Source organism: Calliphora vicina, chromosome 4, assembly GCF_958450345.1.
Source record: "Calliphora vicina chromosome 4, idCalVici1.1, whole genome shotgun sequence".
Lineage (NCBI taxonomy): Eukaryota > Metazoa > Arthropoda > Insecta > Diptera > Calliphoridae > Calliphora > Calliphora vicina.
Window position 1 is genome coordinate 96,069,785 of NC_088783.1, and position 14,820 is coordinate 96,084,604.

Below are 14,820 nucleotides of genomic sequence, written 5' to 3' on the forward strand. Positions count from 1 at the left end.
TATTACTTATTACTTCTTTTAACATGACTACGCACAATTTAAATAATATTTGTTATAATTTGGAAGATTTAGAATATGTAAATTAAATTTTTCAAGAAATCTTGAAGCAGCAGAACAAAAAATTATAAGAAAATAAAAGTATTGCGAGCCCTTTGGCATGAACTCTACAAAATACGTACACATTTACCTGACTTAACTAAAAATTTAAGATAATTCTGTCTTCATATCTGTGGTCACAAGCAATAACCGCCTAATTCAAAAAACATGTTTTTGAGAAAAAGCAATTTATAGTTATAAAAGCGTTTCTGCGAAAAATAAAAGAATGTATTAGAAAAAGTAGAATGCAGAATCAAAGCTTCTTACCCTTACAATGCTAAAATGAAAAATTATAACAAAAGATTTATTTATTAGAGAAATATTTAATAAAAACAAATATCATCGCTTAATGCAACTCAGAAATACTAAATTGAAAGTGCTAATTTCTGATTAGGCGTTTGTTGAAAACAAGTGTTTTGATTGTTGCTTGGTATATGATGAGTTAAGCTGTTATTAGTCCCCTTTTACAATGCAGAAATTGAAAGGCAGACATTTTTCTCATTCCCTTTTGAACTAACCTAAACCTGTGTAAAACACACTCTACCTTTTCAACCCCTCGCCCACAAACTTCGTCTGTCTGCCTTTCAATTTCTGCATTGTAAAAGGGGACTTACATATTTAAATATTGACATGTCAAGTAATTAAGCCAATTTGCAATAATCGCTTATCTTTAGTTTGGCTATTATAATAGCATTCTTATTTATGAAAATTTATTTTGTGAAAAATAACAATAACAACTAAAGTCTTTATAAGCTATTTAAACAAAATAAAATATAATTGAATGTTTTCTTAAGTATATGTTGGCGTTTATTGTAAATGCAATAGTCTTCCTTAGGACTTAAGCCAATATGTTTCTAATTAATAACTTTTTAAATAAGAAAGTTAGGAAGGTAGGGATTTCACGTATACATACAGTTCTATGAACAGTATAATGTAGCATATATAACTCAATTCTTTCTTAAGTCGACTTAGGTGGTTATTGCTTATGACCACAGATATTCAATTTTTCATAAATAATTTTATTATTTTGGAGTAACATAGTTTTTTTGTTATGATTTTTATTATTTTGTTCTTAAAAATTTTTATTCAAAAACCTACCAAAATACGACAAAAATCGGAACAAACCAACCAAACTACCAAAATTCAATTTATTAACTTAAAACTACCAGTTTTGGTCCAATTGGACCAAAGCGGCAACGCAGCCTTCAACATATTATTGTGAATATTTTTATAAATACATACTAGAGTGCTCCAAGATTGTATGGACGAAAAAAACTTTCTAGGTACAGGCCGTCCCCCCTCTACAATTGTTCTATGTATTGTAGAAACACGTTGTGTAAAATATTAGGATGATAGGATAACGTTAACTGGTGGCGCAACGACGCTGAAGTTTTGAGGTGCATTTACAAGGGGAAAATATGCAATTTTTTCAGTTTTTGTAAAAATTTTGCCATTAAATAATGACTTTTACAATTTAATTTAAAAGAATCAAAATGTGTACGTAATTGTCGTTATAATAAGATATAAAAGACAAAAATTGGTGAAAAAATGTTAAAGTTATTAAAAAATCGCCAGGCCATTAACGTGTCTCAGGCCACTAGAACAAGAAATTTATGAACAAAATTAACATATTTTGAGAAATATTAAAATAAAAGCTTATTTTTACTTAAAATATATCCATATTTACTTGAATATGAGTTTTTGTCCTCGGAGGATACCGTTAACCTATTCGCAGGTATGACCAAAAAACTTAAATTTTTTTAACGGCTGTTTCAAAATGTGAAAAAAGTATGTCAATATCTCCTATAGTTTTTCCGTACCTGCGATATAAATTTTGCGATTTTCGAGAAAAACTAATTTTTTGGCCATATTTTGGGGAATGACCAGAATTTCCTTTCTGTAATGATTTTTAAATAAAAGCTATTTAGAATAATATAGTCCAGGTAATTTTAAATATAGTCTGAAAGTTTTACTAAAATCGGAAAACTTTAACCCTTAAATCGTGAAGGTCAAAGGTCAATTTTTTCAATATTTGGAATTTCTCATGGAAAGATAGCGAAATATTATATATTTTTGGGCCGATTTTGATGAAACTTAAGAAAAATATAAAATGAAGTCTGGTATTCACAATAACAGTACAAAAATGGAAATTAACCCTTATGTCGCCGATGGCTCATATATTTATTTATTTAAATTTATTACGATTTTTATTTTTATTAATTTTATTAATTGTTTGTGAGCTACCTTAATGTTTACTTAAATTGTCTTATTTACCAATTGTATGATCATTGTTGTTTGGTTCATTTGTCCGTTAGGATTTTTTTTATATTGTTTTGTATTCCCTTTTGTTCATATTTGTTTACGAACTAATCGCACTTTTTGTCCCTAAATTATACTGCAGTATTTTCGTTCAGTTTATTTATTTGGAAATGAACTGTTGTAATAGTACATAAACAAAAAGAAATTTGTAGGCTCAGTAATAACTGGCTTTAGAATAAAAATTTAGTTTGTTGGGGATAAAGACTGCGGTAAGTCGCTTAATATATTTATAAGTTATTTTTTTGTAATAAGTTCTTTTTTTTAGAAATAAACGGTTGCTCAAGTATATGCATCATTAATTGTAAATTTGTGGTTCATTTATTTGAGACTGGTTAAATTCGCTGTCCTCAACATATAGGCTCAGGTCGCAGCCAGCGATAAATTTTATTTCGCAATTTTTTGAGCGATCTTGTGGTTCCTTGCCCGTCGGAACAAATTATATTTCGCAACCTTTGAGCGAACTTGTGGTTCCTTGCCTGCCGGAACATTTTACTTGTACTTTATGTGAATTTGTGGTTCCAAGCTGCCGGAACAAATAGAAATAATTGTGAAGCCGTCCCATGCCTGCCGGTACAAGTGTTTAAACTAAAGTATGAAATTTTTGTGGTTCCTTACACGCCGGAACGAGTAAAACTTTAAGCTGAATTTGTGTGAAATTGTAACCTGTCCTGCTGGAACAAATTGTGTTTTTTATTTGTGATAAATTGTGTGGTTCCTTGGCTGCCGGAGCAATTAAATTTTAATCTGCAGTGAATAGCAATTATTTTGTGAATTTTTGTGAAGCCCCAAGCCTGCCGGAACAAATTAATTTTGTGTTGCTGTTTATTATTTGTGAATTTGTGTGCCCTTTGAAAATATTTGTGATTCAAGATGCAACGGTCGCCATCTAGAAAAAGCTCTCGTTTGCAGACAGCAACGAGCCAAAATGTGAATAGTTCCACGCCTGCCGGAACAAATAGATCAGCAAATGTTTCTCAAATGCCGTCGGTACAAAATGTCAGTTCTGTTGCCCTCGGAACAACGGTAACTAGTGCCTCTATAAGTGCCCCTAGAGAACCGACACCTGCTGTATCAACGCAAAACATTTTCAGTTCAACAAGTGAAGAGCCCTTTAGTCTGCCGCCGTTAGTGCCCGGTCCTAATGTGAGAACCCAGCCACCACAAACCATATCGTCTGATAATGAGAACCTGCAACGACAAATTGACATCCTGCAAGCTCAATTGGCAAACGCTCAACGTGCTTTAAGAGCAAATCAAAATTTAAATACGCCGAATGTTATTGGACATAATGCGCCAGTCATCCAAAGTATTAGCAGCGGCCCTGAGAACATGGTTGATCGCCGGAATCCAACGCCATATTCCTATGTTAGTCAGTCAGACCAGTTGATGACATCTCAGCCTCTTATTGTTTCCCCTGCTACAGTGCCCATGACAGTACAACGCAAACTTTATGATCTGCCCGAATTTTGTGGTATTCCCGAGGACTGGCCAATGTTTTTGTCTGCCCTTGAACATTCGACAGCGGCATATTCGTACAATAATTTTGAAAATTGTTTGAGATTGCAGAAGGCTTTGAAAGGTGAAGCCAGAGAGTGCGTGAAGTCGTTGCTCATCCACCCAAATAATGTGCCAACAGTTATAGAGCAATTAAAGCTACAATATGGTCGCCCAGAGTTGCTTATTCGATGTCAATTGCAACAGATGAAGGAAGTTCAGCCCATAGCAGAAAACGCGATCGATAAATTGGTGCCGTATTCCATTAAGGTCAGAAATTTAGCAGCATTTTTGGAATCTGCCAATGGTTATCAACATTTGTCGAATCCAACACTCATGTAGGAGTTAGTACAGAAGCTGCCAATGAGCAAACGTTTGGATTGGGCCCAGTTTGCTTCAACTTTACCTCAGTTGCCGACTATTTTGGATTATAGTACCTGGCTCCAGCGTGTTGCAAATTTGGTAAGAAGTGTGCAAATAAGCAGTTCAAGTGGCAATAGATCTAACAGTGATCCAAAACGAAAAGTGGTTTTATATGCTTCTGATGGCCCAGAACGTCAGTTAAAATGTTTTTATTGTGTTGGCCCACATAAAATTTTTGATTGTAAGAAATTTTTAGAATTGAGTGTGCCTAATAGATGGAGTGAAGTGAAGAGATTGAAGTTATGTTTTTCGTGTCTCAGTGGTGGCCATTCAAGTAAAGATTGTCGTCGGCGTAAGCAGTGTCCAATGGAAAAGTGCCAAAGAAATCACAACAAATTATTGCATGAAACTAAACCTAATGAACCAAGTGAACGATCCGTAAATGTGCCGCCAACAGAGAGAGCTTCAACAGTCGAACCAGTGCTTAGTTGTATTTCCAGTGCTAGTAAAAGAAGTGATTTGTTGTTCAGAGTGCTACAAGTGGTTCTTTATGGACCAAATTGTGCTATTATGCACTCCTAGATGAAGGTTCTTCGGTCACGATGATGGATAGCTCTTTAGTGAGACAGCTTGGACTGCATGGTCGACAAAGTCTATTGAATTTGAGTTGGTATGGTGGTAAATCGGCACAAGAACCAGTTATGGTGGTGGATCTTCATGTGAGTGGTGTTAATAAGAAAAGGAAATATGCTTTGAAAAATGTGTATGGAGTCTCGAATTTGAAGTTGCCTAGTCAGAGTTTTAATGCGGATTTAGTAAAGAATCATGGTGTGCCTTTAAACTCATATGAATGTGTGGCTCCAAAGGTACTAATTGGATTGGACCATTGCCATTTAGGATTGCCCGATGAAATAGTCCCTTTGGAAGATGCTGGTCCATATGCTGCCAATACTCCTCTTGGATGGGTTGTTTTTGGAAACGTGAAAGGAGGTCGCCCTGGAACCCAAACATGTTTGCTGACACAGTTGGATAATTTAAATAATTTGGTGGCAAATTATTTTGAAACTGAAAATGTTGGTGTTAAGGCTCTACCAGTGATTGAGTCAAGAGATGAATTATGTGCACGAGAGATATTGAGAAATTCGACGAAGAGGGTTGCCGGAAGATTTGAATCCAGACTACTATGGTGTAGTGATGACGTAGTCCTGCCGGATAGCTATTCCATGGCCCTTAATAGATTTTTTGGAGTGGAAAGAAAAATGAAAAAGGTTTGTGGGGACATAAAGGAAATGTTTCATCAAGTTATTGTTGCTGAGGAAGACAGGTGTTCGCAGAGGTTCTTGTGGCGAGATGATGCTAGTGGTCCACCGGTAGTGTATGAAATGCTTGTGATGACGTTTGGAGCTGCCTGTTCGCCCTGTATTGCCCATTATGTGAAGGAAACAAATGCAATGGAGCATCGAAATCGTTTCCCTAGAGCCGTGAAGTCAATTTTGGACCATCATTACGTAGATGACTTTGTAGACAGTTTTGTAAATCCGTCAAAAGCCATTGAAATAGCCATACAAGTTCGTGAAATACATAAAACTGCTGGTTTTGAAATGCGTAAATTTACATCGAATTCATCGGAGGTGGTTGTGGCTCTAGAAGGATGTTCAGATCATCAGGTTAGTTTCTCAGGTGGCTTAAATGAGTTGGAGGGTTCAACTGAAAAGGTACTTGGCATGTTTTGGGATCCAAAGGACGACACGTTCAAATTTGTTTTGAAATTCCATCGTGTGAATTCTGACGTCATTCTTGGTAAAAGGTGTCCTACAAAGCGTGAGTTATTATGTGTCGTAATGTCCATTTTTGATCCACTTGGTTTTTTGTGCCATTTTATGATAACTGCCAAACTTTTGATGAGAGAAGTCTGTAGACATAGTGTACTTTGGGACGAGATGTTGCCCGCGTCATTACAAGCGATGTGGAATAAATGGCGCCAAGAGTTAAGAAATGTTGTCCATGTAAAGGTTCCACGATTTTATTTTGGAAATGGTTTGCCCTTGGAGTTAGAGCTGCATGTTTTTGTTGATGCCAGTGAAGATGCCTTCGGTGCAGTTGGCTATTGGAGATATACAACATCTGATTTACAAATAGGAGTGTCGTTTATATCTGCCAAGTCGAAATGTTCCCCATTGAAATGTATGACTATTCCCAGATTAGAACTACAAGCCGCCGTTTTGGGGACCCGATTGATGGACACTATAATGAAGGAACATGAACTCAAAGTTTCTCGTCGAATCTGTTGGAGTGACTCTACAACCGTCATTAGTTGGATTGGTTCTGAAAGCAGGAGATATAAACCATTTGTTGCCCATCGAATTGCCGAAATACTTGATTCGACACGCCCAACTGATTGGAGATGGTTGCCTACAGATCTCAATGTTGCCGATGATACTACAAGAGCTAAAAATGAAGTTGATTTTTCCATTGAAACACGTTGGTTCCAAGGGCCACAATTTTTGTATGAAAACGAAGCTGACTGGCCGAATAAGAATTCTGAGAAATCTGATGATTTGTGTGAAGAAGAACTACGCCCCAAATTTGTTATGCTGGTTAGTACAAATTTAGTAATTGATTTTAATCGTTTTTCTTCATTTCTCAGGCTTAAACGAACAATGGCTTGGGTTCTGAGATTTATCAATCGCTGCCGAAAATATGATAAATGTAATGGTTCGAGATGCCTGTGTGCTGAAGAGTTAATGGTTGCTGAAACTAGTCTGTGTCGTCTGTCCCAAGAAGAGTATTTCGCCTTTGAAATAAACGTTTTAAAATCTGGTGGTTCTTTAAAAAAGGATAACGTGTTATTTTCCCTTTCGCCTTATTTTGATGAAAATAATTTACTTCGAGTGAGCGGTCGTATTGATGCTGCGAGTTGGTTGCCTTTAGATGCCAGGCACCCCATTATTTTGTCGCCCTGTCACCGCTTTACACAACTATTTGTTGCCCATGTGCATAATAAAATGAGACATCAAAATTTTGAGGCTACCATAGGCGAAATAAGGAAAAGATTCTGGATTCCACGACTTCGAAATCTGTTGAGTAAGACCACATCAAATTGCAACATTTGTAAGATTCGTCGTGCTGTTCCAGTAGCTCCTTTTATGGGATCGTTGCCAAGTGATAGACTAACTCCATATGTCCGGCCATTTACTTATACTGGTGTTGACTATTTTGGCCCATTAAATGTGACTGTTGGTAGACGCCATGAAAAACGTTGGGTTGCCCTGTTTACGTGCCTTACAATCAGAGCTGTATTTTATAAATCGTCGTGGCACCCCGTTGAAGATTCGGAGTGATAACGGAAAGAATTTTGTTGGAGTTAACCAAGAAGCCCAGCGATTTGATGAAGTATTTGATCTGGTTAAAATTGAAGATGAGTTGTCCACAAGGGGCATTGAATGGCAGTTTAATTGTCCACATAATCCTGCAGAAGGTGGAATATGGGAGCGAATGGTTCAATGTGTTAAAAAGGTTTTAAGAGTAACCCTAAAAGAAGTCGCCCCAAAAGAGCACACCTTGCAAAGTTTATTAATTGAAGCCGAAAACATCGTGAACTCTCGCCCATTGACTCACTTGCCTGTCAGTCCGGAAGACGAAGAACCATTGACGCCTAATCATTTCTTGTTGGGTTCTGCAAATACGGCTCAAACGCCAGAAGGTATTGAAATTATAAAGCCAGTGGTACTGAAGAAGCAGTGGCGAATTGCTCGACAGCTACGAGATCATTTTTGGAAAAGATGGATTGTGGAATATTTGCCCACACTTACAAGACGGTCCAAATGGTGCGAACATACGAAGCCTGTGGCCCCGGGAGATCTTGTACTAATTTGTGATCCAGCTGTTTCCCGCCGAGATTGGAAGAGAGGTCGTGTCGTAAATGTGTTTCCTGGCAGTGATGGTGTAATCCGAAGAGCTGATGTCCAAACAAGTAGTGGAATACTTAAACGCCCAGTTTCCAAACTAGCAGTCCTTGATTTGGAGTAGTGAATCGTTGCCGATCCACGGGGGTGGGAATGTCGCCGATGGCTCATATATTTATTTATTTAAATTTATTACGATTTTTATTTTTATTAATTTTATTAATTGTTTGTGAGCTACCTTAATGTTTACTTAAATTGTCTTATTTACCAATTGTATGATCATTGTTGTTTGGTTCATTTGTCCGTTAGGATTTTTTTTATATTGTTTTGTATTCCCTTTTGTTCATATTTGTTTACGAACTAATCGCACTTTTTGTCCCTAAATTATACTGCAGTATTTTCGTTCAGTTTATTTATTTGGAAATGAACTGTTGTAATAGTACATAAACAAAAAGAAATTTGTAGGCTCAGTAATAACTGGCTTTAGAATAAAAATTTAGTTTGTTGGGGATAAAGACTGCGGTAAGTCGCTTAATATATTTATAAGTTATTTTTTTGTAATAAGTTCTTTTTTTTAGAAATAAACGGTTGCTCAAGTATATGCATCATTAATTGTAAATTTGTGGTTCATTTATTTGAGACTGGTTAAATTCGCTGTCCTCAACATATAGGCTCAGGTCGCAGCCAGCGATACCTTAATAGCACTTGTTTTCCGATTTTAGTAAAACTTTCAGACTATATTTAAAATTACCTGGACTATATTATTCTAAATAGATTTTACTTAAAAATCATTACAGAAAGGAAATTCTGGTCATTCCCCAAAATATGGCCAAAAAATTAGTTTTTCTCGAAAATCGCAAAATTTATATCGCAGGTACGGAAAAACTATAGGAGATATTGACATACTTTTTTCACATTTTTATTCCCTATTATGTAGTCAATAAATCCCCATGTGATGATCAAAAAATTCTGAAATTTGTTTAACAAAATTTTTAAAAATTTGAAATTGGAGTTTTGAAACTGCCGTTAAAAAAATTTAATTTTTTTGGTCATACCTGCGAATAGGTTAACGGTATCCTACGAGGACAAAAACTCATACACAAGTAAATATGGATATATTTTAAGTAAAAATAAGCTTTTATTTTAATATTTCTCAAAATATGTTAATTTTGTTCATAAATTTCTTGTTCTAGTGGCCTGAGACACGTTAATGGCCTGGCGATTTTTTAATAACTTTAACATTATTTCACCAATTTTTGTCTTTTATATCTTATTATAACGACAATTACGTACACATTTCGATTCTTTTAAATTAAATTGTAAAAGTCATTATTTAATGGCAAAATTTTTACAAAAACTGAAAAAATTGCATATTTTCCCCTTGTAAATGCATCTCAAAACTTCAGCGTCGTTGCGCCACCAGTTAACGTTATCCTATCATCCTAATATTTTACACAATGTGTTTCTACAATACATAGAACAATTCTAGAGGGGGCACTCTAATACATACATATATTTTTTGTTAATGATTTAATTTAAACTAATTTTTTTTTGAAAACAGAATTTTGTCCGCAACGTTAAGTGACAGCTAAAACAGCTGATATCATATATACACAAAAATGCCAACAATATGAAAGCAGTGGTGCCAACATTTTTGAAAGGGAAATATTTATTATTAACAAAAGAATAAAAAATATAATGTTTTCAAAAAAACAATGAAATTTAATAAAATAAATATAAATTTATTTTAATGTATGTACTATGTATTAAACAAATTAGTTTAAATTAAATCATTAACAAAAACTATATGTATGTATTTATAAAAATGTTCACAATAATATGTTGAAAGTCTAAATACAAAAAACACTAAAAATAGTAACAAAATCACCAAGATGGTTTATTGGTTATTATTTTAAAAACAGCTGATACGATCTTACGGAAAAACTAACTACAATATAACAATCGCCGTGAACAAAACAAGATTTTTAACAATACTTTTTCATGTTTTTGTAAATCAACCGCATGGTAAACAACTTTTTTTTTTATTGTTAGCACGTGCGTGTAAAAACATAATAAATGTAAATAAAAAATGACAAATATATGGGTACGTTTGAGGCTTTACCAACACGATAGTTATAGACGAAATTTATTTTTTTTAACGACAATGAATAGTACAATACCTCAGGACCCTAATTTATTGTTAGTCACTTTCGATCTTTAATTAATTAATGAAATATTCAACAATAAAAAAATCAATATTTTATGAAAATGACAGTTGTTGTGTTCGATAGGTATTAGTAAGGGCTATTGATTCCAGTTTTCAAAATTCAGGCACCGCCTAATTTGTAGCTTTTATATCGCATCAAGAAATTTACGCAAATTTTACTTCTTATGGGGTACCTCATATTCCCTTAATATTTCGAAAATGACAGTTACTGATTTCGATAACTACTATTAAGGGCTATTGATTCCAGTTTTCAAAATTCAGGCACCGCCTAATTTGTAGCTTTTATATCGTAACAATACATTTACGCAATTTTGATCATTTTCAATGTTTGTTGTGAGGTACCCCATATTCCCTTAATATTTCGAAAATGACAGTTACTGATTTCGATAACTACTATTAAGGGCTATTGATTCCAGTTTTCAAAATTCAGGCACCGCCTAATTTGTAGCTTTTATATCGCAACAATACATTTACGCAATTTTGATCATTTTCAAAGTTTGTTGTGAGGTACCCCATATTCCCTTAATATTTCGAAAATGACAGTTGTTGTGTTCGATAGGTATTAGTAAGGGCTATTGATTCCAGTTTTCAAAATTCAGGCACCGCCTAATTTGTAGCTTTTATATCGCAACAATACATTTACGCAATTTTGATCATTTTCAAAGTTTGTTGTGAGGTACCCCATATTCCCTTAATATTTCGAAAATGACAGTTTTTGTGTTCGATAGGTATTATTAAGGGCTATTGATTCCAGTTTTCAAAATTCAGGCACCGCCTAATTTGTAGCTTTTATATCGCATCAAGAAATTTACGCAAATTTTACTTCTTATGGGGTACCTCATATTCCTTTAATATTTCGAAAATGACAGTTGTTGTGTTCGATAGGTATTATTAAGGGCTATTGATTCCAGTTTTCAAAATTCAGGCACCGCCTAATTTGTAGCTTTTATATCGCAACAAGAAATTTACGCAAATTTTACTTCTTATGGGGTACCTCAATTCCCTTAATATTTCGAAAATGACAGTTGTTGTGTTCGATAGGTATTATTAAGGGCTATTGATTCCAGTTTTCAAAATTCAGGCATTGCCTAATTTGTAGCTTTTATATCGCAACAATACATTCACGCAATTTTGATCTTTTTCGATATCGCTAATTTCATTGTTCAATATTACATTAATTGGTAAATGTCGTTCCTGAAGTGTTTTACTGTTGATTACCGTTTAAAAAAATTTAATTCGTCCAAAGTTGTCGTGGTGGCAAATATTGGAAGTTACCTATATTTTTGTCAGGTTTTATTTACATTTATTGTTATGGTTGTGTACGCACGTGTTTTTTTGCAACAACAACATACAGTATGCACGTGTTTTTAAAAAAATCTTGTTGAGTGCGGTTGATTTGCACTTCTTTATTTCTTCACGCGCGTAATATAACAGCATTCAGAACGGCACAGAACAGAAACGTTACAGAACGCAAAGACTAATGGAGCCTTTACTTAGTACGTGAGCCAAGATAGCGTCGACGAGAAATCGTCGATTTTGGGAATTTACAAATAATATGGGTAGTGGCTTGGTTCAAGCCGTATATATTATGAAAGTAGACCGTTTTTGGATCAAAATGAGCCAATCGTGCTAAAAATCGTGTGATTGGTCCCTGAGAAAAAAGGGTTCCTCCAAAATGGCCAAAAAAAATCGTTACTGATTTATTACAGGAAATGTGGGAAGTGGCTCGCTACAAGCCATATATATTATGAAAGAAGACAATTTTTGGAACATGATGAAACAATCGTACTAAAAATCGTGTGATTGGTTCCTGAGAAAAATGGGTTCCTCGAAAATGGGCAAAAAAAATCGTTGCTGATTTATTACGGGACACATGGAAAGTCGACTTTTCGACTTTTGGCAATTTATGAAAAGTCGACTTTTCGACTTTTGGCAATTTATGAAAAGTCGACTTTTCGTACTTTTGACTTTTTAGTTAAATCGATTTTTTTCGACTTTCCAAGCTAAAACTCGTTGTTTGTAACTAGTTTATCTCAAAAGCTAGTTACAAAACAGTTTTTGTTTTGTATCAGGGAAAGGCAACCTATACTATTGCATTTTACGATTGTATTAGTTATACACTCTCTCCGCTCTCACCACGAATCGCTGTTACCAGTAAAGTTTCGTCTCTTTTCCCCAATTAAAAATGTAAAATCTCATATTGTTCATCATACATCTTTAAAAGTTAGGACATTTTTTTTTTCACTGGCAACGCTGATTCTTAAGCTGGAGGTCCACACCACGCGTTTTACGCTTTCTCGCATTCTACGCGGCTGTCAAAAAAGTAGAATCAGTGTATTTGTACGCTGCAAGTTACATGTACAAAAGCGTAGAATGCCTTGACGCGTAGAATGCTTAAAGTAGATCTACTTTCTACTTTTATAAGCGTCACAAGCGGCGCACGAACATGTCAGCTGATTTTGACAATTTATATTCTTTTTCAATGTCTATTTTTCAATTTTAATAAATTAAAACAAGTTTAATGGTGAAAAACTAAATAAAAACTGCAGAAAACGCGAAGTTTTTTTAATAATAAAACAAAAAATTGACGCTTAAAAAGCATCACATGTAACTTGAAGCGTAGAATGCGAAGTAGGTATAAAAAGCACGCAATGCTTTGACGCGAAGACGCGTAGTGTGGACCTCCAGCTTTAAATTGTGCGATAAAAAATCGATACACAACATGCTTGTTTGAGTTCTCAAGCTAGACTGATTAAAAGTTGTTTATTTCTCTACAATGCGTGTGCACACGTACGTAAGAGAAGAGTAAATGAAAAACGCGGCGCCCATGTTTTGCCTTTCCCTGTTTTGTATGGATAAACAAGTTTCTCAAACTAGTTTATCACCATAAACAACTTATAACATGTTTATGGCGTAGGTGTAATGCACTATTAGGTTTTTGGCTCTCAGTTACCTATCTAGTTGTTGTCTATGGTACATACCATGTTCATTTATGTATATTTAAAAGAATTGGCCCATAATCATAGTCAAAAATAAAGTACATTTTAAGAAAATTAAACTCGACTTTACTTAAGAGTGGACTTTAGGTCTATCATAGACAAGTTAAAGTATACTTCTGACGCTGAAGTCGACTAAATATAAAACTAGCTGAAGTTGTTTTTAACTCGTTTAGCAACAGCATTAGCTGTTCTTCGCCGAGTAAAGAAGTTCGTGACAAAGTAAAAAATGTTTAAGTTACAAGATATTGGTAGAGATTTTGAAATTATTGAACAGTTATCAATAAAATTAGTACCAAAATATCCTAATTATGATATTAATCTTATCTTTTCCATTTTTCCACAACAAACAACTTTCTTTCTTTAGATGTCCCGGTTATTTTTATTGTTTACGTTTTTTGGATTTATTTTTTTAATTTTGTATGTCAGCTGTTCAGCGTTGCCACTTGTCTGTTTTTTGTTGTATATTGTATGAAAACATTTTCTACATTTGCGGTGGCACCCAGTTAAAGTCGGTTCAATTTATAACATACTTTAATTTTGACTATGGTTGCAAATTAATAAAAAGCAGGTTTTTATTTTAAAGTTGTTTTTAAAAAGAACCGACTTTAGTGTTAGACTATGATTATGGGCCAATGTTTTTTGTCGGTATATTGAGAAAACCAAAATTGTTAAAGGACACTTTATCGGCCTAATAAATTTATGTCGACATTTGTAATAGGCAGTTTGTCGATACATTGAGAAAATGGGCCAATGTATATTACATGGAATCGTTGTTAGTTATTGAATTTATCTGTGATATCGGTTTTCACTGTTTGCCAATGTGATTTACGGTTTTGTTGTATTTAGTTTTTAGTGTTTTTAGTTTTATGTATTTATTTTATTTAACAGTCTTCTCTGTTAGTTATATTAAATGCCAGGAGCAAGCATTGTTTGCGTATCATTTTAACAGTTCAATGTTAACACATATGATTTTTATTCAGCAAGTTGCTTTTCATCTTTTAAAGTGAATTAGAACAAGACAAATATATAGTTTAAAGATTTTCTACATCAAAATGTCGATTTTGTATCTCACTCTTCTATGTAAAGAAAAAAAGACTAAATAAAACTCTTTACTTACTTCTGAAACACCAAATGTAAGGTATTTACAGACGACAATACTGTGTATTAATACTTTTACATTTTTTTAATACTGTCTGTAAATCAAAAAAAAAATTAGTGTTATTTGAAAATCTAATAACATTGGCGCATATTCATAAACGATCACCAAGTGTTGACAGTATATATCGATCAAAATATTATCGATATTTTGTTTTCTCTATATGTTAAAGCAGTAACTAATGCCAAGTTTCCACGGTAGTCTGAATTACTTAATTCGCGTTTTGAATTACGATCGCGAATCAACCTGTTTACACGACAA

General features: G+C 34.2%; 1 protein-coding gene across 1 annotated transcript; it reads left to right on the top strand.

Annotated features, from left to right (window-relative positions):
• The first annotated feature begins 4,272 nt into the window (after positions 1-4,272).
• On the top strand, positions 4,273-8,301 carry LOC135958592 (uncharacterized). Its single transcript, XM_065509488.1, has 4 exons — positions 4,273-4,465; positions 4,529-4,786; positions 4,855-7,512; positions 7,565-8,301. Exons 1-4 carry the CDS (start codon positions 4,273-4,275, stop codon positions 8,299-8,301), a joined length of 3,846 nt encoding a protein of 1,281 aa, XP_065365560.1.
• The last annotated feature ends 6,519 nt before the right edge of the window (positions 8,302-14,820 follow it).

Excerpts from the sequence above, each read along its gene's own strand:
- LOC135958592 (XM_065509488.1), top strand. The coding sequence starts at position 4,273 with ATGAGCAAACGTTTGGATTGGGCCCAGTTTGCTTCAACTTTACCTCAG. Across the intron at positions 4,787-4,854 it reads TTCCAGTGCTAGTAAAAGAA|ATGAAGGTTCTTCGGTCACG; the intron begins GTGATTTGTTGT and ends ATGCACTCCTAG. Across the intron at positions 7,513-7,564 it reads CCCATTAAATGTGACTGTTG|AGCTGTATTTTATAAATCGT; the intron begins GTAGACGCCATG and ends CCTTACAATCAG.